Source organism: Oryx dammah, unplaced genomic scaffold (genome assembly GCF_014754425.2).
Source record: "Oryx dammah isolate SB20612 unplaced genomic scaffold, SCBI_Odam_1.1 HiC_scaffold_28, whole genome shotgun sequence".
Taxonomy (NCBI): domain Eukaryota; kingdom Metazoa; phylum Chordata; class Mammalia; order Artiodactyla; family Bovidae; genus Oryx; species Oryx dammah.
The window spans coordinates 31,868,365-31,895,608 of record NW_024070212.1 but is presented as its reverse complement, the minus strand read 5'-3'; the positions used below and the strand labels follow the sequence as shown (position 1 = coordinate 31,895,608).

At 51.2% G+C, this 27,244-nt stretch overlaps 1 protein-coding gene and 1 long non-coding RNA gene across 4 annotated transcripts in view; one reads left to right on the top strand and one right to left on the bottom strand.

Annotated features, from left to right (window-relative positions):
* Positions 1-20,110, top strand: part of SLC6A17 (solute carrier family 6 member 17) — a 55,767-nt gene extending 35,657 nt beyond the window's left edge. For 2 of the 3 annotated variants that reach the window (XM_040232090.1, XM_040232091.1), the window contains exons 7-12: positions 10,930-11,171; positions 11,458-11,650; positions 13,528-13,720; positions 14,293-14,452; positions 15,569-15,731; positions 16,218-16,742. In XM_040232090.1, the coding sequence (XP_040088024.1) occupies positions 10,930-11,171; positions 11,458-11,650; positions 13,528-13,720; positions 14,293-14,452; positions 15,569-15,731; positions 16,218-16,586 (1,320 nt within the window). In that variant the 3' untranslated portion in view covers positions 16,587-16,742. Of the gene's footprint in view, positions 1-10,929; positions 11,172-11,457; positions 11,651-13,527; positions 13,721-14,292; positions 14,453-15,568; positions 15,732-16,217 lie in introns of all 3 variants that reach the window. The other variant, XM_040232093.1, reaches the window with a different exon arrangement.
* LOC120856716 lies at positions 16,233-25,767 on the bottom strand. Its single transcript, XR_005719466.1, has 3 exons — positions 25,676-25,767; positions 21,094-21,179; positions 16,233-16,400 (listed from the first exon to the last, which is right to left on the bottom strand). It is a non-coding gene; the product is annotated as an uncharacterized LOC120856716 (long non-coding RNA).
* Positions 25,768-27,244: the final 1,477 nt, after the last annotated feature.

The following is a 27,244-nucleotide window of genomic DNA, read 5'->3' as shown; positions in this document are numbered from 1 at the left end:
TGTATGTGTGTGTGTGATGTGTGTGTGGTGTGTGTGTGATGTGTGTGTGACGTGTGTGTGTGATATGTGTGTGTGATGTGATGTATGTGTGATTGTGTGTGTGATGTGTGTGTGATTGTGTGTGTGATGTGTGTGTGATATTTGTGTGTGTGTGATGTGATGTGTGTGTGATTGTGTGTGTGTGTGATGTGTGTGTGATTGTGTGTGTGTGATATGTGTGTGATGTGTGTGTGTATAATATTTATGGTGGTGGTAGTGTAGTCTCTAAGTTGTGTCTGACACTTTAGGACTGTAACCTGCCAGGCTCCTCTGTCCATGGATTCTCCAGGCAAGAATACTATAGTGGGTTGCCATTTCCTTCTCCAGGGGATCTTCCCAACCCAGGAATTGAACCTGAGTCTCCTGCATTGCAGGTGGATTCTTTACTGCTGACCCACCAGGGAAGCCCCTTAATAGTTAGACAAAATTTCATTTGGCTTTTTCCATAACATCTTTATCAAAAAAACCTGAATGAACTTTTTGGCCAACTCAATATATATCATTGATATACATATGAAATATCACTGGAAGGTTAGGCAAGAGACTGGTACCATGGTTGCATCTAGGGAAGAGGAATTGAGGGTCTGGAATACAGGGGTGAATACCTTTTTGTGCCTTTTCAGTTTCAAACCACATAAGCCCTTTACTATTAGTCAGTCGTGGCAGAGGCCACACCAGTTTTTCAGGGCTGTAGCCCGGCACAGCCTGAGCCGGGCAGGAGCTTCGGACATCCGCTTGTGGCCTCTGGACGAGACGAGTGAACGGTTCTGTCTGATGAGGATGGGCCTCAGGGTCAAGGGTGTATGGTAACCCCTAGAGAAGTGGGTTCTCTGCAAAGGCTCAGGCATAGCAGTTTGTGGAGGAACTTTGTGATCCCCACAATCAGAGTCAGGCTTCTGAGTAGGATGGAAAGGCAGCCTTGGTCCCAGGGGTAGGCTCTGGAGTCGGACAGTCTGGTTCCAAGTCCAGCTTATCAGTCAGTCATGGGAAGACTAGTTCTTTGTCCCCTTGGGGCCTCAGTTTCCTCAGCTGCAAGATAGGGGGATCCATGGCAGCTTGCTCATAGCACCACCAGGAGAGCATATAGGACTGTCCTGGGGTGCAGAGACGGTGTGGTGAGCGTTAGCTAGTATTTCTTCTCATCCATCGTGAAGGTGACACTGTTCTTGGGCAGCGGGAACCCAGTGCCTCCGTGCCATCTGGTGTCTATGGGCCCATCTGTGCTGAAGCAAGGGCACGCGCTTCTGTTTTGCACCATTCCAGGCGAGGGCTCATCAGCTGCTTGTCGATTCAAAAAGCATCTTCATGCCGCTGAGTCAAAAGCCGTGGAACACCTTGCTCCCTGCGTCAGGAAGTGACTCAGCTGTGTACCTAGCAAACGGCAGGAAGCTGCCGCTCTGTTTCAGGGAAGGCACCCAGAAGCAGGTTCGAGCCTTGACTTCAGTGAGGAAAGCCCATTTTCCACCTCTCCTCTTGCAGTCACATCCTGACGTCTGGAAAGGACACTGTGCTTTCTGAGATCTGGCTGTGGGCTCATCCTCTGAACAGTATGATCAGGATCTTGTTGAAATCAGGCACCATGATCCCTAAAATCCTGAAAGAGCACCTTTAAATTCAAGGAACACAGGCATTCAATGGTGAAGGTGCCTGTTTATCCCCAGATGAGCACGGGGCATCTGGTCATTTCCACTGGCAAGAGTGCACCTCCATGCTGCAGGCTGGAAGCAGGGATGCCCAGGAACCACTCACAAAGGCCAAGCTTTGCTCTCTCGGCTGCTTTCCTGGGGGGCTTATCAATGTCAGATGTGGGTCCACTACTGTACTTCAGAGTAATCTAGAGGTGGGAGGGGGAGGAGAGAGAGTTGGCATATAGAGGAAGCAGGAGTGGCCATGTGTTGATAATTGCTAAAGCTGGGTGATAGGTACATAGGGGTTCATGACACTGTCCTTTCCACTTTTGTACATTATATAATCAATGTCTCATAGTTTTTAAAAATAGAACAAGAACAGAAAATAGATACAATCTTAATACACAAGCAAACACAAACCAGTTTTGGTTTCCATCCAAAATCCTTGCCTGTAAGACAGTCCTACCCTGTGTGTGTGCGCGTGTCAGTCACATCCGACTCTTTGCAACCCGATAGACTGCAGCCTGCTGTGCCCCTCTGTCCGTGGGATTTTCCAGGCAAGAATACTGGAGTGGGTTGCCATTTCCTACTCCAGGGCATCTTCCTGACCCAGGGATCGAACCTGCACCTCTTGTGTCTCCTGCATTGGCAGACAGTTTCTTTATACCTCCTCCGAGAAACCCCACACACCACAGAGCCAGCTCTGTTGGTAGTTTGGGATGATGGTGTCCTCCCCTAGGTGGCTGCCTCCCTTTTTGAGATTTGGCCCTGATGGTGGCCTAGGAATTTACCCACATCTTAGTTTTAGGCTTAGGGAATGGTGAAAATCCTAATGATGATGTGTGTTTAAGTCTCACACATGGCCCAGACCTTTTTGTAAAAACTTTAGTAATGACTTGTTGTTCAGTTGCTAAATCTTGTCCATCTCTTTGCGACCCCATGGACTGTAGCCCTTCAGGCTCCTCTCTCCATAGGATTCTTCAGGCAAGAATACTGGAGTGGGTTGCCATTTCCTCCTCCAGGGGATCTTCCCAACCCAGGGATCAAACCCGAGTCTCCTGAGTTGGCAGGCAGATTCTTTACTGCTGGGCCACCAGGGAAGCCTGGTAATGACTGACCTAGATCAAAAAGGAAAGAATTACTTTAGAAAGAGAGAGGGAGAAAAGAGAATGAAAGGAAGCCAGCTTGGAAATAGCCTTGTTTTATAAAGTAGAAATTTAAATCCTAAGGATCTTCTTGTCCTAGAAGACTGGATCTTAGCACAAAAGGGCTGGCACGTCATAGCCGCTGATCTGGTCCTTCCTGCTCAGCTCACCTCCAGGATACAGGTCAGACTCTGTCTGTCTCTTTCTTACCCTCCATCACTTTTCCCTTCTCTCCCGTGTGCCAGGCACTGCTCACACAAAGATGAACAGGAGATGTGCTCCACCCCTAAGAAGCACAGAGTGTGAAAAGAAAGACAGACACATAAGCCTGTCATGTGGCTGTTGACAAGAGCTCTGAGAGCCCAGGGACCACGACTAGCTCTGCCAGAGGCAGTCAGGAAAAGCTTAACGAGCAGGTGATATTCGTACTGGGTTTTGAGAAATAAATATGTGTTCACCAGAAAGTGAATAGGTGCAAGGGAATTCCAGGCAGAGGAAGCAGCCTGGGCAAAGACCAGACTGTAAGGTCATGATGCTTTTGAAGAGTAGTTCGGATGTTCAGAACATGGGCTGGAAACAGATTTTCCAGCAGACGGTGCTGCTGCTCAGTTGCTCAGTCATGTCCAGCTCTTTGCGACTCCATGGACTGTAGCCCACCAGGCTCCTCTGTCCATGGGATTTTTCAGGCTAGAATACTGGAGCGGGCTGCCATGCCCTCTTCCAGAGGATCTTCCTGATCCAGGGATTAAACCCTCATCTCCCACATCTCCTGCATTGCAGGTGGATTCTTTACCCAATGAGCCACCAAGAAAACCCCAGCAGATAGTGGGGAACCATCAAAGAGACTTCAACATGCAAATAACATGACCAGAGCTGTGTCTGTCTCACCTGGTCCTGTCTGACAAAATTTTGCGCTCCTTCCTGGTTGGAACTCTCCGAACTACCCAGAGCCCTCCCACTATGTCTAGGCTTCTAGCCTGAGGTTTGAGCAGCTTGGTAGGCCAGTCATGACTGACATCCATGAACTTAGATGGCATGCCTTCTAAGCGTAGGTAATCCACCCACCGGGCTTCCCTGGTGGCTTAAATGGTAAAGAATCTGCCTGTGACCCAGGTTCAGACGCTGGGTCAGGAGGATCCCCTGGAGAAGGGAGTAGCTACCCACTCCAGTATCCTTGCCTGAAGAATCCCAGGGATAGAGGAGCCTGGCAGACTACAGTCCATGAGGTTGCAAAGAGTCAGACTGAGAGGATCATTAAAAAAAAAAAAAAGCCATGCAGTAGAAGGGAGGTACCGACACTCTTTCCCACTGAGACTATGATTATGTTATTTTAAAAATAATCTCCAAATTTCTGTTAGGAGCATGTATAGGTCCCTAAAACTTTACTCATAATGCCAAAATCTGAATTGCCCTGAAATACAGGAAAAAATGTTTATTCTTTCTCTCATAACTCATTTGGCAGTAAATGACCTGAACAGATGTGAGGCTATTTATAATCTTTATTCACTTGGTGTGAATTTTCATATTCTGCTTCAGAAATACAAATGTATCTGATTAAGGGTGCTGCCCCAAACCCTACAGGGGTGTCATGCAATTATGTGGTGTACACACCATATTACCCTTCTAAAATAAAATTAGAAGCAAAGCCTCATTTCCAAAACCAGTCTGGCCTTAAGGTTTTGAGATGAGAAGATGCAGGTCTGTGTTACCTTTGTAAAGAAGATGAGCCAGCAAGCAGAGCAGGCCCTCAGCAGTGTGGGATGACCCTGTGCCGTTTCTCTGGCCATCTTTCTCTCCCAGGTTCCATGGCGAACATTTTAAACCGCCTCCACTGTCTGAACCTTCTGACCTCTCTTCCCAGCACACCTCACCCGCAAAAGATGATTTGGCCTCCTGCTTTCCGGGAAAAACGGGGGCCACCAAGACAGCAACTCCCTGAGATGAGAGAGACAGAAACGGGCTATACAAGCTTGTCCACAGCTGCCCCATGCTGTCCTCCTTCCCTCGTCTCCTATGGATGACAGCTCCCCTTCTCTCCTCTAGAACCCCTGCTCTCCATCAGCTCTCCAAGTCACTGCATTAAAAACAAAAAGGAAACGAGTCTAAAAGCGATCCTCCAGAGATTTCTTAGCCTTCCCCCAATACTGCCCTGGCTTTCATTCCTAGCCTAGCTTCCCCACCGAGTGTCCACCTTTTATTCCCCTCTGTTTCTCAACTCTCCTCTTTCCTACTTGTCTTCTGGCCTTAGGACTCCCTGAACATGTCCAGCTAAGCTCACCCGTGCTCTCGTGGCTACAGCCCCTTTCGCTCCGTGGCACGGGTCCCCTCCTCCCTGGTGGGCTCTCTTCCCACGGCCTCCGTGATCCTCTGTCGCTTTTCCTCCTGCCTCCACTGATGCTGCTCCTCTCCCTCCCTTGTCTGAGCTTCTTCCCTGCTTGCTCTTTTGGCTACACTAGTTGGGGTGAGCAGGGGCTACTCCCGAGTCGCGGTGCGTGGGCTTCTCATAGCGGTGGCTTCTCTTGTTACAAAGCACAGGCTCAGTGGTTGCAGCACACAGCTTTAGTTGCCCCGTGTCATGTGGGATCTTCCCAGACCAGGGATTGAACCCGTGTCCCCTGCACTGGCGGGTAATTCCTAACTCCTGGACCAGGAAAGCCCCCTCCTTCCTGCTTTAAACTTGGAGACCTTGACTTGGCCCCGGCTCTTGCCTCTTCTCGCTCCACCCACAGCCTCAGCTGCAGTCCCTGCTGATCCATCTGCTTCTCACTCATCATACCTCCAGCTCTGTGCTCCCCTCGAAGCTCCAAACTCATCTGCCTGACTGCCGGCTTGATATCTCCTTGTAGAGATCTTAAGGACACATTAAACTCAACACTTGTAGAAGGGATGTTTGGACCTCCCCTGTTCAAACCCCATCGAGTCCTGCCCCTCATCCACTGTTTCCATCTCCACCCACTAGGGTCTGCAGGCCAGAGATGTGGCCATCACCCTGGCATCTCTCCCTCCAGCGCCCCCCATCAGCAGTCCATCGCTAAAGCAGGCTTGGGTTTTGCGCTATAGTCTGTCCATCTGTACCTCCCTGACCCCAGACAACGCCACCCTTATCTCCCACCTGGGCCCCAGAAAGTGTTTCCTTGCTGGTCTGCTGCATTCACTGGTTTGTTTTAGAAATGCTCACCCGACTGTTTCCCTCCTCTTTCACACCCCTTACTGCTTTCCCTGTTCAGTGCTTTTTTAGGATCAAGACAGGATCCTCACCTCATCTGCTCAGGCTCCTCTGACTCTCCCAGCCTCTCCTGTTCCACTCTGGCCTGTCCTCAGCACTCCAGTCAGGTTGGCCTCCTCTACTTCCCTTCTTCCACACACGCCATGTGAAAAGGGTGTCCTTCCTTTTCCCGCCTCAGGGCCTCTGCACACAGTTCCCTCTGTCTGAGTCTTCTTCCCTCCCTTTAGTGTGGGCAGCTCAAACAACCCTTCCTGGACTCCCTGGTGGCACAGTGGAAAGAATCTGTCTGCCAATGAAAGAGACACACGTTCAATCCCTGATCTGGGTAGATTCCACATGCCGCCATGCGCTGCAGCTACCGATCCTGCGTGCTGCAGCTACTGAGGCCTGTGCACATAGAGCCCATGCTTCACAACCAGAGAAGCTGCCACAGTGAGAAAGCCTGTGCACTGCTACAAAGAGTAACCCCCAACTTGCTGCAACTCGAGAAAGCCCAAGTGCAGCAATGAAGACCCAGTGCAACCAAAAATTAAAAAAAAAAAAAAAAAATCTCTTCCTCTGGAAGCTTTCCCTGACCTGACTCAACTCAAATCCCCCATCACACTCTCTCCTAGAATTAGGTACCTGGCCTTCTCAGCCCTTGTCACTTTTGGAACTTAGCATCTGTTTATAGGCTCGTCTGACCAATGTCCATCTCTCCAACTAGAACATCAGCTCCACAAGAGCTGGGACCTTACCTGCTGTGGACCAGGCCTGTCCACAGGGTTTGGTGAGTGAGTGGCTGCATGTCGTATCCACAGGGAGCCCCCAGCACGTTATAACTGTTGAGAGTATAGCGATGGAGAGGGGGTGGGAGGATGCAAGGGGCTCTTGGCTCCTTAAGGTCTGCACTTTGGGCTTTCTTGATGGACCAAAGATGGCTTTATCGCTTCTGCATGGGGTGGGGGACTGTAATCTCCCTGGAATTCGAATACTAGCCAGCCAGGCAGTGCTCCCAGGCCTCCACCTGTGTACAGGACCTGAAGCCAGAAGGCTCTGCTGTCACCTTCCTCCTTTTCCTCTTCCTCCTCCTCCTCCTCCCTGAGCCCATCATTCTGCCAGCCTCCAAGCATGCCACCACCTTCTCAGCTGGGGAGTGACTCCTGGTGCTCAGACATGCCTGGGAAGCTGCTGAGATGCTGAGCTTCTGCCCTCAGTGTTAGGGCTGAAATATCAGAGCTGGAAGAACCCAAGCCCATCACTTTACTGTGCACACAAGGAGCAGACTCCTTCACAGGCATGCAGCAAGGGGCAGCCAGCCCGGGACCATGTGAGGCTGTCCCCACAGGGGAGGCAGATTTTCCAGTTCACTCCTTGCCTTCCTCATCTGTCTGGAGTGAAGTCACTTTGGTCGGCTTCAGCAGCAAAGGTCCGAGGGGAAAGTGGTCAGAGGAGGGTAGCTGCAGGCCAGCTGTGTCAGGAGCTGGAGCTGGGAGGATGCCACTGCCCAGTTTCGGACAGTCTCTATTTAGTAACTCCTGAGTCTCAGTGGGCTGGCTCCAGTACTTTGAGTGAGTTATTTCGTCTTTGGTCTTAGTTTACTCTTTCCAAATATGAATAACAATTCCTTCCCCTCCACCAAAAAAATTCCTTCAAACACCCGCAAAAACCAAAAGCCCACCCCTGGCCTGACCTGGTCAGAGGCATTTTGTCAGGATTAAATGATCCTGTGCACAAGGCGTTGCTTGACACTGTACATTTGATCTTCACAATCACTTTGGGAGGGAGTTGTTCAGTTGCTAAGTTGTGTCCAACTCTGCAACCCTATGGGCTGCAGCAGGCCAGGCTTCCCTGTCCTTCACTGTGTCCTGGAGTTTGCTCAGACTCGTGTCCATTGAGTCAGTGATGCCATCCAACCATCTCATCCTCTGCCATCCCCTTTCCTCCTGCCCGCATTCTTTCCCAGCATCAGGGTCTTTTCCATTGAGTCATCTCTTCACATCAGGTGGCCAAAGTGAAGCTTGGAGCTTCAGCTTCAGCATCAGTCCTTCCAACGAATATTCAGGTTTGATTTTCTTTAGGATTGACTGGTTTGGTCTCCTTGCAGTCCAAGGGACTCTCAAGAGTCTTCTCCAACACCACAGTTTGAAAGCATCAGTTCTTTGGCACTCAGCCTTCTTTATGGTCTAACTCTCATATCCGTACATGCCTAATGGAAAAATTATAGTTTTGACTGTATGGACCTTTGTCAGCAAAGTAATGTCTCTGCTTTTTAACATGCTGTCTAGGTTTGTCATAGCTTTTCTTCCAAGGTGCAAGTGTGTTTTAATTTCATGGCTGCAGTCATCGTCCACAGTGATTTTGGAGCCCAGGAAAATAAAATCTGCCACTGTTTTCACCTTCCCCCCATCTATTTGCAGTATAGTGATGGGACCAGATGCCATGATCTTTGTTTTATGAATGTTGAGTTTTAAGCCAGCTTTTTTACTCTCCTCTTTCACTCTCATCAAGAGGCTCTTTAGTTCCTCTTTGCTTTCTGCCAGAAGAGTGGTATCATCTGCATATCTGAGGTTGTTGATATTTCTCCTAGCAATCTTGATTCCAACTTATGATTCATCCAGCCCGGCATTTTACATGATATAATCTGCATATAAGTTAAATAACAGGTGACAAGATACAGCCTTGACGTACTCCTTTCCCAACTTTGAACCAGTCTGTTGTTTCATGTCTCATTCTAACAGTTGCTTTGTGACCTGCATACACTTTTCTCAGGAGACAGGTAAGGTGATCTGGTATTCCCATCTCTTTAAGAACTTTCTATAGTTTGTTGTGATCAACACAGTCAAAAGCTGTAGCATAGTAATGAAGCAGAAGTAGATGTTTTTGTGGAATTCCCTTGCTTTTTCTATGATCCCACAGATGTTGGCAATTTGGTCTCTGGTTCCTCTGCCTTTTAAAAATCCAGCTTGTACATCTGGAAGTTCCCAGTTTATGTACTGTTAAAGCCTAACTTGAAGGATTTTGAGCATTACCTTTGTAGCATGTGAAATGAGTGCAATTGTATAGTAGAACATTTTGGGAGGAAGCACAGAACATTTTGGGAGGAAGACTTTATTATTATTCCCATTTTTCAGCTGAGAAAACAGACGCTCATAAAACAGGCACTGTCATTTGCCTAAGCCTTCTCAACAGTTTCAAGAGGGAGTCAGACTTAGATCTGGGTCTGTCTGACTCTAAAATCCTATGCTGGGCCCAGGCCCTAGTCCCTGCCTTGAAGAACAAACAGTATAAGGAAAACAGACATGAAAATGTTTGGAAGTTACCCCATGCCCTCTAGATGCTGTGGAGGTCCTGGCTCCTCTCACATCTGAGGACAGGTAGAGGGTCTGGCGAGGGGTCCCCTCTGTAAGAAGTGTCTGAGTTCTGTGCTTCAAGTTGGGTGAGCTGAGGGGGTGGTTCTTCTGTGATCTAGGACATGTGCAAAAGAACTTTAGGTCTTTTTCTTTTTTGGAAAAGGGAGTTTGGGTGAGCAAGGGGGAGGAGTTGGTGTCTTTCTCATGGTTGGATGAGGTATCAGGGAGATATTGGTGTTCTTACTTGTCTTGTACTATTGTGCAGGCTATATGCTGCATGACTCCAGGAGGCACCATTCACACTGTAGTCTAAGTGAATGACACTCCCTAGAGTTTGCCCTACACATCATTGCTGATAGCCTTGAAGATGTTCCTTGATATGATAGCTCCATGGTAAGCAGTGATAGCAGTTAAAATTAACTTGGAATTACTATTTAAGCACACAACATTTATTTTAACTTACCTGGGTCTCACAACAATCATCTGAAGTTGATACAATTTTTTTTTTTATTAAAGTATAGTTGATGTGCAGACTTCCTAGGTGGTGCAGGAAGGAAGGAAGGAACGTCGCTCAGTCGTGTCCGACTCTTTGCGACCCCATGGACTGTAGCCTACCAGGCTCCTCTGTCCATGGGATTTTCCAGGCAATAGTACTGGAGTGGATTGCCATTTCCTTCTCAGTGGTTAAGAATCTGCCTCCCGACACAGAAGATGCAAGAGATGCGAGATCAATCCTGGGTCAGGAAGGTTCCCTGGAGGAGGAAATGGCCACCTGCTCCAGTATTCTTGCCTGGAAAATTCCATAGACAAAGGAGCCTGGCAGGCTACAGTCCATGGGGTCACAAAGAGTTGGACACGACTGAGTGCACACACGGGCACACACACACATGTGCACACACACACATGCACACACATAGTTTTCGTACAATATTATTAAAGTTACAGGTGTACAATATAGTGATTCACAATGTTTTCAGGTTATTCTCTGTTTATAGTTATTATAAAACATTGGCTGTATTCCCTGTGAGGTAGAATATATCCTTGCAGTTTATTTGAAGCCTGATAGTTTGTGCCTCTTGATCCCCTGCTCCTATGTTGCCCCTCCCCACGTCCTTCTCCCCGCTGGTAACCACTGCTTTGCTTTCTGTATCTGCGAGTCTGTTTCTTTTTTGTAACATTCACCAGTTCATTGTATGTTTTAGATTCCTGATACTCTGGATTTCTGCGTTTTACCTGTGGGGAACCTGAGGCCCAGGGGGCTAGGGGAATTGCCCGGGGTCACACAACCACAGTTCTTTACCACTGTGCCACGGTGCCTCTGTGAGGCTGAGGAAAGGGGGTGTGGTGGAAATTCTACTGCAGGTGAATAAAGCTCTTTTTTTGTTGTTAGCTGACCCACATGGCTTATGGGATCTTAGTTCCCCCATCAGGAATGGAAACCAGACCACCGCAGTGGAGGTGCTGAGTCCTAATCACCGGGCTGCCAGGGAATTCGCTAAAGCCGTTATCTCTGTGTCTCTTTTCTTCGCCCTGCCATGGCTCCCTCTCCCTTACTGTAGCTGGACAAGATGTTGGACCCCCAGGTATGGCGGGAGGCAGCCACACAGGTCTTCTTCGCTCTGGGGCTGGGCTTCGGGGGCGTCATAGCCTTCTCCAGCTACAACAAGCAGGACAACAACTGCCACTTTGATGCTGCCCTGGTGTCCTTCATCAACTTCTTCACCTCGGTGCTGGCCACCCTTGTGGTGTTCGCTGTGCTGGGCTTCAAGGCCAACATCATGAACGAGAAGTGTGTGGTCGAGTAGGTGGCACCTCTCCTCCTGTCCTCTCTTCTCCAGTCCACCTTCCCCTGGGAGAGTCCCCCTCCACCGGGCTGGGGGATGGAGGTCAGAGCAGCTCTCTGTCCTCAGCCCTGGACCACAGGGCCAGCTTCAGAGATGTCTGTGTCCATGGTCTTCAGTGACCTTCCTGGGTGTCTGCGAGGTACCCCCGGATGGTGCCCGGTCCTGCCTTTTTATCTTCACTTTTTTAAAAAACCTTTTTTTTTTTTTTAATGTTTTTACTTTGCTGTGTCTTTTGTGCTGCAGGAATGCTGAGAAAATCCTGGGGTACCTCAACAACGATGTCCTGAGCCGGGCCCTCATCCCTCCCCATGTCAACTTCTCCCACCTCACCACCAAGGACTATGCAGAGATGTACAAGGTCATCAAGACCGTGAAGGAGGACCATTTCTCAGCCCTGGGCCTCGATCCCTGCCTTCTGGAGGACGAGCTAGATAAGGTATGGGGAGGCTGTCCTTCCAGGATGGGCAGGAAGGCAGATGTGGGAGTGCAGGGTCCAGAGATAGGCTATGGGTGGCTGGAGCTTGGGTGCAGAAAGCCTCAGGGACTCATTCTTTGGCTTGATAAACAAGGATCTACTATGTGCCCAGAGAGAAAGGTACTGGCCAAAACCCCTGCCCTGAGGTAGGCTGAGTCTCACTGAGAAGACAAGACAGACACACATATCCTGAAAATCACAGGGAACGGGACAGCTCTCCAGTTTCTTGAATGGGTTTCCTGTGCACCCATCACTGCCATGTGTAATGCACTGGGAACTGTGCCTTAGACATGGCACACAGAATGTGAATGTTTACATTAGTATCTGCCCTTTGTTGCCTGTCCCTCCGGGCCCTCATGACAGTGCTGAGAGCTGAGTGTTAACGTTGTCTCCTGTTTTACAGGCAAGCAGCCTTTAAGTTGGGAGCCTGCTCAAGATCTCACAGCTAGGAAGTTGGGGAGTCAGGGTTCAAGTCTTAATGCTTCTGCCCCTCCCCTACTCGCATGGCCACAATGACCTTTAGCGCCTGGGGAGGGCAGGGATATGCTGCCCTTCATTGACATGCAGGCCCAAGCTTAGACACTCTGCTTCTGTCCCTGTTTGCACAGCCAGAGACTTTCAAAGTGACTGTTCTGTGAGGAGGGGTAAGAGAAGACAGACATGCTCATGGGGTCCTGGGATCCAGCTCATGCCAGGGCTCACTGGGGGCTGCACCAGCTCCCATCTATCAGCCTCTGCCAACTCTGCCCTTCTCCATGGAGCCAGGGATGGTGAAGCTTTCCCTGCTTGTTAAAAAGTCATTGTTCAACTGCTCAGTCACATCTGACTCTTTGCAACCCCGTGGACTGCAGCACGCCAGGTTTCCCTGTCCTTCACTATCCCCGAGAGTTTGTTCAAACATCAAGAACTCCATGAATAGTTGAAAAGTTAGCTGCATTCTACTGGCACCAACCTAATGCTCAGGGAATGAGTCCCCTTCACCTCTTTCCATGTGATCAAGAGCTAAAAGGCCCTGTCTGGGCTCCCCCGCCCTGGTTTCTTCCCCTGACAATATAAAGGACGGCCCCCTTCCTTGAAGACCCTGCCCCATTCTCACAGGTGGGGCCTGGCCCTCTGGACAGAAGTAGGATTTTTTAAATATAATACAATCTTGATGACAACCAAATGACAAGCACTACTCTCACACCGTTGGGGTGGGTGTTCCCTGACGGAACCCTGACACCATGAGGAGGGCTCAGAAGTGATGTCAGTGGACAGTGTGTGGTCAGTTCCCCACGAGCAGGGGCCCCAACATTGCAGCAGTGGTTCTCTACCTTGGCTGCCCATCAGAGTCCCCTGGGGGCTTTATAAAACCTTAATATCCCGCTTTACCCCTAAGCCAAGCAGATCATTGTCCTTGAGGAAGGACTCAGGCATCAGTGTTTTTTAAAGGCTCCAATGTGAGTCCATTGGGCAGCAGAGGCTGAGACCGCTATGGTAAGGTCTGGAATTCAGAGCTGGGGATGGCTGCACTGCTCAGAGGAAGAGAGTCTTGAGCTGGTTTTGTTTCTAAAAGAGAGCATCTTCATGTGAATCGCTGGGGGTCCTTTGGACAAGGCGTAGATTCCAGGTCTCACAGGTGAAGTCCTGAGTTAGTGTTTTACTCCCTGGGGTGTATTCTGATGCCCACTCAAGTTTGAGACCCACTGGCCAGAAACAAGAGAATTTAGGTGGGGGCAGGAATCACTGGGAAAGAGGGAACAGTTATTCCTAAAGCTCCAAGGGCAGAGAGAAGGAAGCAGGAGGCTCCCAGGAGGGCATGGCCCCCACTGAGCCCCACCCTCTGCCCCCACGCTCAGTCTGTGCAGGGCACAGGCCTGGCCTTCATCGCTTTCACCGAGGCCATGACGCACTTCCCTGCCTCCCCATTCTGGTCTGTGATGTTCTTCCTGATGCTCATCAACCTGGGCCTGGGCAGTATGATCGGCACCATGGCGGGCATCACCACACCCATTATCGACACTTTCAAGGTGCCCAAGGAGATGTTCACAGGTAACTCCTCCCAGCGGTCCCCACTGGCCTTGTGGGCTGCCCCGGGAGGGCGGGGGAAGCGATCAGGTGGTGGCTTTGACTTTGGAAAGATTGGGTTCCCACTGGGTTATTCATGACTCCATACTTAGAAAGCTTCCCTACCCCTACTCAACCCGGGACGCATCTGGAACCACCCCAAGAAGAGCACTTCAGAGCCAGAAGGGAGAAGGCTATTTGGGAATCTGTGCCAAACCTGGGCTAGGAGATAGGCCTCTTCCTGGTTCACTTGCCCCTCTCCCCAAGGGCCTGCTGAGGTGTTTGGGCAGGATGGCCTCCCTCCTAGCCAACCGTGCACCCTGTTTCATCCTGATCACTCCCAGCTCCAGGGTGCTCCCCACCTAGTAGAGTGGGAGCTCAGAACCTGGGCATCTGGACCCCTGCCCCACTCCATGCAGGGCTGGGCCTTCTGGAGGGTGAGCTGCAGGCCTGCTGGGGAAGGGCTGGGATGGGAGGAACCTGGGGGCCCTGAAGACATCCCAGGCCCCACCCACCCTGCACCTTTGCCCCCACACTGGCCTCCCGGCTCTCTGTAGTGGGCTGCTGTGTCTTTGCATTCTTCGTGGGGCTGTTGTTCGTCCAGCGCTCCGGAAACTATTTCGTCACCATGTTTGATGACTACTCGGCCACCCTGCCGCTCACCGTCATCGTCATCCTCGAGAATGTCGCGGTGGCCTGGATCTATGGGACCAAGAAGTAAGGGGTGGGGGTGTGTGGGGAGAGGTAGGGAACAGGAGGAGAGGTCCGTCCCCTCATGACTCCCTGGAGAGTGCTGTGTTTCCAGGGCTGCTTGTGATTTAGGCAGGAGGTCACAGAGTCAGAATGTTAGCCAGAAAGTGCCCCCCTACAGATCATTTTGGGAAACCAAGTTTCAGAGAGAGGACACAACTGCCCAAGGCCATTGGGCTGGCGTGAGGACTGCTCTCTAGTTGCGGTACGTGGGCTTAGTTGCCCTGAGGCATGTAGGATCTTCCCGGACCAGGGACCGAACTCGTGTCTCCTGCATTGGCAGGCAGATTCTTAACCACTTAGCCACCAGGGAAGCCCTAAAATTTATCCTGAATATTAGCAAAATAATGTTTTAAATCTGTGATATAGTAATAATACACGTGTGCTTTATTCTTACTGCATTAAGTTATAAGATCTAGCTATGGGTCTAATAACAATGGTAATTTCTAAGTAGTGATGAGCATAAATGACATTTGTAGGTATCTCAATTGTAATGTGATAAAATATCTATGATTTAATCAATTCCTTACAGCCTCATGGGTACTGATAATACTGCTGTCATTGCTTGCACTTGTAATAGAAAGAAACACAAGATTTCAGTTAGGTGTTACTGAGATAAAGACGATTTTTCAGTTGCCATTCATGTACATAGTCTGCCAGTCTCCCGAATTCCACCCATAAGCCCAGTGGTTAGAAACCTGAGTCAGGGCAGCCTTCTGCCTTTGGATGCCAGGGACAGACACTTCTACCTCTCTTCCAGCAGGGGGAGTCTAGAGCCAGGTCAGTGTGAGTGGGGTTGGGTGTCCAAGAAAGCCCTGTGGAGCCTATCCACGGGCCCAGGGCGTGTCCTGTGGCCTGTACCCTTTCCCTGGGTGAGATGTGATGTGACATAGAGTAAGTTAGAGGAGATTAGCAGAGGCTTTTCAGAGGCCATCAGGGCCACAGAATAATGTCCTGAATGTGAAGAGTGGAAGAGCCTGGACAAAAGGGACTGGTGAGTGAAGGCTTTGCAGGAGGAGTCTGGGGGCATTGGGCAAGTGCAGTGGGGGTGCCAACTTCTGGACTCTCTGCTGCTCCTGGCAGGTTCATGCAGGAGCTGACGGAGATGCTGGGCTTCCAGCCCTACCGCTTCTATTTCTACATGTGGAAGTTTGTGTCTCCGCTATGCATGGCTGTGCTCACCACGGCCAGCGTCATCCAGCTTGGGGTCACGCCCCCGGGCTACAGCGCCTGGATCAGGGAGGAGGTGAGACTAGGGGCCTGAAACCCCAGGGATCTGGGGTGGCATCTTCCCAGGGCTTTAATACAACAGGTAATAGAGAGAAACCCTTACAGGGCGACTGCTTGGTGCCGGGCCCCACCAGGGGCTCTGTACATCTGATCTGTAACCTTTTCAGCAACCCAAAGAGAGAGATGGTTTTATTGCTATCACACACATGGGAAAACAGGCAGAAAGCTGAATGCACTTGTCTAGTCTTTCTAACCCATGTTTCCCTTCTCTGTGGATGACTCTGTGACCAGCCCAACTTTACACAAGTATAGAAAATGAGACCTGGGGAGGCTCAGCCCTTAGCCAAGGGGACCAGCTGACCCGAGGGTCAGCGCCTGATGACCCCAACTCTGCCAGTGCCTGGGCAGTGTGGGAGGGATGGGAGTGGGCAGGAGGAGTCTGAGAGAGCGAGGCTGCTGCAGAGCGAGGCAGGCAGCAGCGTTCACCTGTGTGCACCCCTAGGCTGCCGAGCGCTACCTGTATTTCCCCAACTGGGCCATGGCTATCCTGATCACGCTCATTGTCGTGGCCGTCCTGCCCATCCCTGTGGTGTTCGTCCTGCGGCACTTCCACCTGCTCTCCGACGGCTCCAACACCCTCTCCGTGTCCTACAAGAAGGGCCGCATGATGAAGGACATCTCCAACCTGGAGGAGAACGACGAGACCCGCTTCATCCTCAGCAAGGTGCCCAGCGAGGCGCCCTCCCCCATGCCCACTCACCGCTCCTATCTAGGGCCTGGCAGTACATCACCCTTGGAGACCAGCGGCAACCCCAATGGACGCTATGGAAGTGGCTACCTTCTGGCTGGCACCCCTGAGTCAGAGCTGTGACCATTGCCCTGCCTTGCCCTGCCCACCTCACCCCCACCCCCAACACACACACACACCCAGCCAGCCCACGTGTCCCCATCTGGCCTCGCCTTCCAGGCCAGGCCCTCGGCCCAAGGAGTGGGGCTCTGCCCTGTCTCATCCCCCACCCCTGTCCCAGCCGACTTGTATTCCCTAGATCTGAGTGGGGGCTGGGAGAAGCTCTGTCCCCCGAGCTAAGTCCCCACCCCAGCTAACCTTCTGAGATTGTCTTACCAAATTGCAGCTGAGTAGCTGGAACCACCCAGAAGTCCCGACTCCTGGCACAGGGGAGTCTCCAATCGGCTGCTCTCGAGTTCATCCCTCCCTCCCTCTCCTGCTGGTGCCTGCAGTTCTGAGGTCTTGGGGTCCCTTAGGTCTGTGCTGCAAGTGGCAGCTGTGGCGAGGGTCATTGGGAGGGGTTAGGCAGGGTGTCCTGGCCAAGAGGTGCCCAACTGCAGGTTAGTGATGGGACAGAGGTGCCAGGACTCAGGGCTCTGATTTGGGGATGGAGTCTGCAGAAATCCCCAGGCTTCGCTTGGTGAGCCAGCTGGCTTCCGCTGGTTTGAGCATGAGCCACGGCAGCAGAGGTGGTGAGATGAGGGGGCTCCTTAGCACCTTAGCACCCAGCTCAAGATGGACCCTCCAGGACCTCGGCCTTGCCTGGGGTAGGTGGGGAGTTCTCCCACCCACCTGAGAGGGCGATGACTGGCCCCAGAACCATTCCCACCTCCCTTAGGGCTGAGCCTGCCTGGCCTCCTCCCACCCCTGTCCTGGAGGCCAGAGTGGTGCCTCTGTCTCTGCCCTCGGAGAGGAGAGGTTTCCAGAGCACACCTGATGGTTCCCAGCACAATTCAGATTTGGAGCACAATTGTGAAGCACACCCCCTCCCCTCTCACCCAGGGCCTGACTTTCTTGCTAGTGGCAGCTTCTCTCCTGGAACAGGGGACCCCTGGTGTTCAGGGGCTCACACCTGGAGAAAGTGGTAATTTCACTGCCCCTTTGGGCCACCACCACTCTCCTTGGATAAGCACAGCCACCCGGTGTGCACGGCGTGTGTGGACACCTCAGAAACCTTTCCCAGGCCGCCTGGCCAGTGGTAGGGAGGGCCGCATGCAGCGCTGGGGGCACGGAAGCTGCCCAGGGCAAGGGCCAGGACTCTGTCCTGGGTCCCAGCCTTGAAGCATCCCCACCCATGCTTACCTTCACGCCCCCAGGATAGGGTTGTAGGTTAAGAGGATTGGGATCTGATCGGAGGTCAGAAGTGTGCAGAGCGATGAATGGACTGATGAAAGGATGCAAGGATGGATGGATGGAAGGAAGGAGAGGAGGGACGGAGGGAAGGAGCAAGACTGCCTGGGACAGCAGACCTCCATCTTTGAGAGCTGCAGTGGGCACGGCAGGAACAGGCCATGGTGCTTGGCCTGATGCCCCTCACAGAGGGTCCTGAGTCACTCTTGTGCCTCTGAGTGCTCTCAGCACTGGCAGGGGCACAATAGCCCCAGATCCTCTTCTTCACCCCTCAGTCCCTTGGCTTCCCCCACCCAACTTGGGGTCCACCTGCCATCTCTCTTCCTCATCCCTCCCCTGCACCTGCTCCCACTGCCAGCCTTCTCAGCCCCACCTGTCCTTCCTGAGTGTATGAGGGGAGGGGGGATCCACATCTACACGAAGACATGAGGTTTTGGGGCGCAGCATCCCGCCATAGGCTCCCCTTCACCTGACAGCACCTCCTACCTGGCCCTGTGCCTAATCCCAAGCAGAAATAGCAACAGGAAAAGCAAGGCCCCAGGAGAGACACTACTATATATACTCTTCTATATATTCTATTTCTATTGTATATTCAATCTGTACATGTGGGTGTAAATGCTGTTAAATGACAAACCCAATATTATACTGTGGCTGGTGGACTATTTTCATCCTCAGTGCTGTACAGATCTATTTTCATTGTATATTTGATATATTTTTAATTTTGTAGCGTGTGGCTGGACCAGGCCCTATCGTGCCAGCCTGTGACAGGGTGGCTGAGCTGCGGCCGTCTGCTTGGTCCTGTGGGCTTGGTAGCGCTTATAGCTGCTGCTGTAGGCTGGGCCCGTCCCGTTGTGTCTCTGCCATTAGACATAGGGCCCAGAGCTTGATGTGTGTGTGTGTGTGTGTGTGTGTGTGTGTGCACATATGTGGGTGTGCGTAGGGTGCTGATCTATGTCTCCTAGTGTGCACGTTCCTGAAGACCATGCTGCCTCCTCCTCTCAGCTGTGTTGGGCAAGGCCTCAGGGTAGAGTCTTGTGGGAAGGCTGTGAGAAAAGCATATGCCTCTTGCTGGTGACTTACTGCCTTCACACCATCAGGCTTGCCAGAAACAGGAAATGAGGGGTCTTAAGGGGTGGGAGAAGTCTGCACATTTATTTTCCAGCCAGACTTCTGGTTGTGCCCACTAGCATCACAAGCTCTTCATCCCCAGGGAAAGTGCTGGGTTTCTGAAGATGCTGGGGCCCCAAGAGGGCCTCATCTCAGAGTGCCTCTGTCTGCGTTTGTCCTTGAGACATCCCAGATAGCGCTCAGAAAAGGCGGCTGCCCCTCCTGTGTGCTTCTGACACACACACCTCTTTGCTCACTCTCAGGGGAGCTGGGAGTGGGCGGGGCCAGTGGGGTCAAGGGCAAGTGGGGCATCTGACAGGTAAGAGCCAGCCCCCAATTCTCTGGAGGAGCAGGAGGTGGCTAGAGAGGGCCGGGCCCCTGTGTTCCTGCACAGAGCCCCCAGGTGGCTCACTTTGGTGCTGTCCATGCAGTGTCCACAGGGAACAGAGCAGACTCCTGGGCGGGGCAGGGCAGGCCGGGGGTGTCCCTGGAGTCCCTGGTCCCCGGTCCCACCTCTGCCTGGCCTCCAGCCCCCATCACCAGCTTCTTGCTCAGGGAGCCCTCTCCGCTGAGGCAACCTGAAGCCTGAGGGAGACCCATGTGGGGTGGATGGGTGGGCACACAGGCTGATGCCCACCAGACTGACTTTTGCCCTTGAGCAATAAGTCCGTGGGGACTGCTGCTTTCCTAGTGCCAGGAAGAGACCCCTCAAGTCAGCCTATAGGACGTGAGGCTAGGGGTCAGAGCCTGCATGGTCCCAGGACGGAGCAGGCCTGTAGTGTTACAGGCAGGGGGTTGCCCTCTGCCCTTCTTCTCAGCCGCACTACCCCCACCGCTTGCTACCAGAATACAGGTTGGGACATGTTTGACACCCTGGGGCCTGCTGCCCCTTCACTGGAGCCTAGTGACTGGGGGTGGAGAAGGAGGGCCCAGAGTCCCTTCTCATCGCAGGCACTGCTTTGTACAGACCCAAGCACACACGGCCAGCAATCGCTTCAGTTCAGAGCGATTCCAGTCCACATGTCCCACGCTGGTCGGAACCCTGGGTCAAGGACACTCGGCCAGGGGAGGGGAGGAGGCACCGTCACCCCTGCAGCCCCTCCTTCCTCTCTACTCCCCACATGGTGTACAATAAAGTGTCTGTTCTTACCAAATGCCTCTTGCCTTTCTGACCTGCTCCAGGATCAGGTAGAGGGGATGGGGGAGGTCACAGATCCTGAGGACAGCTTTGGGGTGAATGCCCAGATTGGGGGTGTGTGTGGGCGAGGACCGCTGTGGGAGTCTGGAAGCTGCCTGGCTGTCCAGTTGAGGAGTCTGAGGGGCATGAAGAAGGGCACGCATTTATTTCCCTAGGAACTGTCCAGAATGGTTGATAGCACATACACTGGCAGCAGGCCTTATGGATTCCGAGTAGATCACATGTCTAATCTCCTGTGATCACAGAGTAACAGCTCAGAAATGCACCGTTGTCCAGGTTATTCCAAGTGAGGGAAATGAGGCTCCATCTGATGGTGTTTGGTGTCTGTGTACAAGACGTCATAGGGGAAATTCTTGTCCTGCTTTACTGCCGGGAAGAAAGCCGGTCAGTTCTGCCAGGGTGGAGGTGGGGAGGGCTGGGGGTGGGAAGGTGCCAGTGTCCAGAGGCCTGGGAGTCAGGTAGCAGGCAGCAGGGGGCTGGAGAGTTCTCTAGGAGCAGGCCGTGGTGTAAATTCTGAGGGAATGGCCCATCTCTTCAAGGTAGCTATCTCTTTTGCAAACTTCATTAGAAGGTAGAGATGAAATATGAGACTGCACATTGCTTGTTTTCTCAAAGTTCAATCTCAAGTATTTATTGAGGATCTGCTGAATGCTCAGCTCTGAAGAACAGAATGAGCTGGGGGATAGGGGAAGCACCACTTTGCTCACTCTCAAGGAGCACAGACATTGGAAGAAACAAAACCTCTGGCTCCTGGGGGAGGCCCCACCCCACAGCACCCCACTCCAGTCTAGAATGAAGCTGCCTGATCCCTGACACAGCCTAAGTGCCCCAAGGAACCTTCCATTTCCTTTTCCTGCCACAGAGAAGAAAGTGTTGTTCCAAGAATAGCCACCAGATGGCATAACAACCTCTGGCTCCAGCTCTTAGTCCACTTACCAGTTTCTCCATCTCTTATTCCTTTGTGGCTAATTTATTCTTGAACAATCATTTATTAAGTGTCCACCATGAACAGACTGGGTCACCTATGGATATACAAAGATAAATAAATCAGCACCCACTGTCCTGAATTTGGAGAAAGGAGGCCCTCCTCTCCCACCCACCATCTCCAAATCTCCTCTCTCTCAAACAGGGGAATGTCTTGGTACTAAAAATATCACTCCTTGAAAATTAATTCAGTTCTTTATTTGGAGGTAATGTTTGGGGTTGGAATGCCAGCCCTAAAGGACACATTAATTCACTAAGAAGCAGTATCACAAATGCTTGAGTTTGAGGGAGTTACAGAGTCAGATGTCCCAAGTTCAAGTTCAAATGACAGCTAGACCTCTGCTTCCTGATTAGAGATAGTTATTTAAGCCCTTTGAGCTTTAATTTTCGAGTCTGTAAGATAGGTATAATGAATGGATTGAATGAGATAACATGTTGTTATGTATTGATTTTACTCCAAAGCTTAGTGGCTTGAAACAACCATTTTTATTAAATCGCGTGGTTTTTTGGGTGAGGAATTCATGCAGGGCTTATCTGTGTGGCTCTTCTAGTGGCAACCGAGGTTGCTCAGTGGTATTCAACTAGCAGATAAGCTGGTCCAAAGGGCCCAAGGCAGGCTCACTCACATTCATTCAAATGACTGGCACCTCAGTGAGAACGGTTGGCAGGCTAAGCTCACGCACTCCCCAAACAACTCGACTCCACAGCACAGTTCACATCCGGGTGGCCAGACTTGTATGCGATGGCTCAGGTTACCCAGAGAGAACATTTCAAGAGACAGGAGGTAGAAGCTGCCAATTTCTTAAGGCCCGGGCCTGGAAAATGGCACAGTGTCTCTTCAGCCATACTCTGTGGGTCACAGCATCTGCCCAGAGTTAACGGAAGGGCATACAGACCTCGCCTATTGATGGGAGGGGGACCAAAGGCTTCGTGGCCTATTGGAAGATGCAGAGATCGTCAGTCATTGGCACCTGAGTGGGGCACAAACAAGTAAGTTCTCACAGGAGGTGAATGATTAAGCTTGGGCCCTGCCCTGGGAGCAGACAGGGAGGAAGAGAAGGGCATGTGGGCAGGGGACACGGGAGACACTTCTTTTGCTGCATGTTTGCCCAGGCAGGGGACACGGGAGACAACTTCTTTCGCTGCATGTTTGTGGGCAGGGGACATGGGAGACAACTTCTTTCGCTGCATGTTTGCCCAGGCAGGGGACACGGGAGACAACATCTTTCGCTGCATGTTTGTGGGCAGGGGACATGGGAGACAACTTCTTTCGCTGCACGTTTGCCCAGGCAGGGGACATGGGAGATAACTTCTTTCATTGCACGTTTGCCCAGGCTGGGACATGGGAGACACTTCTTTTGCTGCACGTTTTCCCAGGCAGGGGACACGGGAGACACTTCTTTCGCTGCACATTTGCCCAGGCAGGTGGCATGAGCTAGGTTTAAGTCATGGCTCTATTGTCAATCCTGACCACATGAGGCAAGTCCCTGAACCCTCTAAACCCCACTTTCTAAAATGAGGATAAGAATAAAATCCCTTCCTCACAGAGACATTGGGAAGGAAAAATGAACTCCTTGTAGTAAACCTGCTGGAATCCAGTATAGAATTCTTTCTAAATGAATAGAATAGGAGTTCATTAAATATTAGCTTCTTTTCTTCTTGCAACTAGAGTACATTCATGCGCCTGCTTCATTCCAGGGCCCCCGTTACCCTTGCAGTGAGTCATTCTCCAAGAGCTATTCAGAAAGGTCAGTCTCAGCCTAAAACTCAATGAAATCAAGGAAGGAGGGGAGAGAAGGCATCATTTGAAGGAAAAGGAGTATCAAAGTATGGAGGACTCACCAATCCCAACTCCTCACAACTTCCTGCTCCCTTAACAACCATAACCAGCCAAACAGCCTCACCCAGCCCCAGCCCCAGGGCCTTGGACAGAAGGAGAAGGCTTCTACAGACCATAGGTGTGTGGTGGCTTTTTATTTTTTTTAAGGCCTCAAATTCTTTAACACTTCAAGGGAGCGGAATCCATGCTCCACTCCTGGAATATGGTGGGCAAAGGTTTCCTTTGACCAATAGAATATGGTGGAAGTGATGCTACATGACTTCTGGTCTAGATTAGAATAGTTTATGCCACTTCCACTGGGAGTTCTGGGGAAACCCAGCCACCTTCTAAGAAGTGCAAGTATCCTGAGACCAGCCTGCGCCAGAGAGGACATGTGTTTGCAGGTGTTCTGTTGACAGCTTCAGCCAAGCTCCCAGCCAACAGCCAGCATCAACTGCCAGCCACATGGTGCACCACGGTAAACATTCAGCCCAGCTGAGCTTCAGATGTCTGCAGCCCCGACTGACACATCTGCTTGCAGCTGTATGAGGGACTCTAGGCAAGGGCTAACAGTCTTTCCTAACTCCTGACCCATAAAATCATAAGCAAAATACAAAGCTTGTTGGATTTACACCATGAAATCTGGGTAATTTGTTTCACAGTGTATGAACCTTAGTGCTGATCTGGCCCAACTTTCTCATAGAACAGTCAGGGAAACTGAGGCCCAGCAAGGGGAAATCAGTGCCTCATAAACCATGGAGTTAGAGTCAAAGGGCTGAAAGGGACCCCAGTGTCAACCAAGTGGGGGCAAAACTGAGGCCAAAGACTGGGTTTCTCTCAATCCAGTGCACCCTCCAGTATAGCAAGATGCTGACAGGGAGGGCTCTGTCCCTCTCCTACCCTCATCCCACTGCCTCATTAATTCCATCCATCAAACATAAACCAAATGTTCTGAGTACCTGGGACTGTGCTAAGCACTGAGAATATACAAAGAAGGATCAGGCAGGGGTCCCTGCTTTGTAGAGGCAATAATAATCTGACTTAGCATGTCCTGTCCCTGTTATATTCACCAGTGCTAGAGACTCTCCTGCATTTACTTACATAGTGGGAAGAAACCCTGGAAAATGGGGAGAAGACAATGTCTGTCACTCAACAACCACCCAGCCATTTTTAGGATTACTCCATGTGAGCCATGGTGCCAGCTGCAGAGAAGAGCTCTGCCCTTGGTTCCCTGGGTCAGAGCTGGCTGCCTTCTAGGTCTATCTGCTCTTCCCAGAGCTGACCCAAGCAGGGAAGGACCCCTAGGCTTCATGAGCATCCAAGAGGAGCCAGTTTTTTCTGCCTCTCCAGACACCACTTTCCTTTCTCCAAGACCTTGCTAGAGGGGACCAGGCCCATCGGGACTAATGAATACACTAATGGAATAAACCAGTTTTGCTGGAATTCAGCCCAAGTGGGAATAATCTGTACTCGTCTAGATGGAGAAGCATTGAATGCCAAGGAGTCTTACCAGCTGGGCCCTGAGTTACTGTGTGTGCACAGGCACTCTCGTTCTCTACCCCCAGGCTAGGTCTCTACCTCAGCAGCCTTGAGCCAGGAGGGCTCTGGGGGTCCACTTAGCTGCCCCAATCCTGAACACTGTTCTCATGATTCCCATGAACACTGTTCTACCTGCAGAAGCCACATGGGCCCCGGGTCCTTCTTAACCCTTGGTGCAACCCCAGGCCCAGCTCAGTCTCCCAGAAATCACTGCTGCTCGTCAGGCTTGGAATCTCTCAAGGAGAATGTGCCTGTGAGTTGACACCCAGGTGCCTTCCAGCCTTTTGACTCCAAGTTCATGGTTTATGATACTCTCAGTCCTGGCTAGGCCTCAGCTTGTAGTCTACACCTTTCTGATCCTTTCCCTTTAAGAGCTGGGCCACCAAAAGGCCATCTTTGGAATTCCCCTGGGGCCCCAAATACACCTTCACTAGGATTTTCACTGCAACCCAGCCCTGTCTTCAGCCCTTGTGCAGAGCCCTTCCAGCTGACCTCTGCAAGGCCCAGTGGGCTGTCCTAATGTCTGGGTTCTTCCCAGATCCCTCCTAGGAAGGCTATCAGCATTTGATTTGGAGCCAGCAAGTCTCTGCAGGCTGCTTGGGGGTTGGGGTGGGAGGCAGGATAAAGTGAAGTGATAAGCACAAAGGAGGTTTCAGCCTCCACTCATCCTCCCAACTCTCCCTCCACAAGGGGAAAAGCTCTATCACCCTCTGCCTCCATGATGATGGCTGATAAAGCAATTCAATTAACCAGTCTGGGAAGCAGGGAAGGCTGGGAGAGGATGCTGGCTCCTTGACCTGTATCTGAGGGAAGAGAGGTCGGTCCTTGGCTGGAGCTGGAATACCAAAACAGGGATATGTGAATAGCAATGGTTAGGCCCTTGGCTTGGAACCTACGAGCCTGTTGCTAGGCCTGTAGCCCCTCAAAACAAGCAGAGTCCAAAGAAAAAAATGGAGAGGAGACTGGGTGGCTCATGTCATCCCAAAGTGGTTGAGCCCTACACCAAGTAGGAAATCAGGAAGTGTAAATAGCTTTGATGTTAGGCTTTCAAGCCTTCCGGATCAGCCTCAGCCCTAGGAGAGAAAGGGCCTTATAGGGGCCAGTCCAGAGCCGACACCCCCCATCCAGGCCACTCTGGGATCAAACACTACTCTCTTTTCTCTTCATTTGCCATACCTTTATCCCTACTGAGGAAAGCACACTGTGGCTGACACTTAAGCATGAACTGGCTCCCGGATGGATGTCATTTCCAGACAGCCAGAAGAAACCTGGGCAGGCAGGGAAGGAAAGTGGAGAAAAAGTGATGATGAAGGGAAAGAAGTTTGTGGAATTCAGAATTTCCAGCTGTGACTGCTTTGTGGTCTTGCTTAAAACTGTCAGATATCAAGGTCTTGGAACAATGGAAAAGGGAGAGAGCAAGCTGAGTCCCAGATGGGAGAGATAACCTGAGGTCCTGGAATTGACAGACCCTTTTTCTCCCAGGACCACAGCCAAGTGAGGTCTGGAGCATGGTATCCTAGCACCACCAGGGGGCAGCACCTACCCATCCACAGTAGGCTGTCACATGGTTGGCTGAGCAGGGGGCTCTCTCCTTCCTGGGTTCTGAGCTGTGAGGAAATAGGAGGTCCTCATACACACAGAATAGAGGGAGACAAGCCCTATGAGGCCAGCTGCCACATACTGAATTCTCCAGAAAATTTCAGAGACGCTCAGGTAACAAAGCAGCCCAGAGCTCTAGGATAAAACCTTCAGCAAGTGGTGAGGTGTTCTCTGGAGGCCTCTGGTCTGAGGCAGAGTCCCCTCCTCCAGAAGCTGGGCGGTGTGCTGAGTCAGAGCCCCTCCTACCCAGTTCTCTTTCTCCCCACTGCCTCTCCCAGGCTAGGCCCTCTGGTTTCAGTTACTCCTTCTGGGTTCCCTTACCCCCATTCCAGTTTTCTGATCTCCAGGCCTCCTTTTTCCCTGGTAGCCTTCTCCCTCCACCCATCTCCCCACAGGCTTCTCACCATCTACACATCCTGCAGTGTGGAAACACCAAGAGAGCAGAGATTTACCAGGGCGAGGCTGGAGGGTCTGTTTTGTTCATTGATTTCCAGTGCCTGGAATAGCTTCTGGGACACAGTAGATATTCAAGAAATATTTATTGTATGAACAAGTGACTTAGGAGTAGGCTGCTGGCAAGGCTTTTTTCACCTCTCCCACCCACCTTAAACATCCTCTCTCTTTTCTTGGAATGACTGAGTTCAACCACCCTGAAGAATGGAAAGTAGGGGAGAGACCCCAACAGTGTTTGCCAGGACACAGTCAGCTAGGGCTTTAAAGCTATTCATTACAGTCAAGTCTTTAATACCCTTGTTGTGATCCTTACTTCCTCATTCTAGCTTCTGGTTTGTCCTGGGTCTTCTCTTCCCAGTCACATTTGGGAGATTTCTTTTTCACTGTAGCAAACTCAAAGCCAGCTAAACTCTGAAATGCAGACATCAGATCCAAGGGGTAGGGAGACTAGACACAAAATGAGTGCCAGCAAATTTGTGTTTCTGATTACAGTCCAGGATGCTGTTTAACTTGTCTGTGTGTTAGTAGAGATTACTGTTCATCATCACATTATTTTGCTTTTTCTGACCTCATTAAGGATGAGACTTTTGCGTATAAGGATTCCCCATGTTTGTACTGGGCTTCTAACCTTTCCTCAGAGCTATAGTCAGATGGTGCACAGGTGTCCGGGGAGGTATGTTAATCACCTTGTAT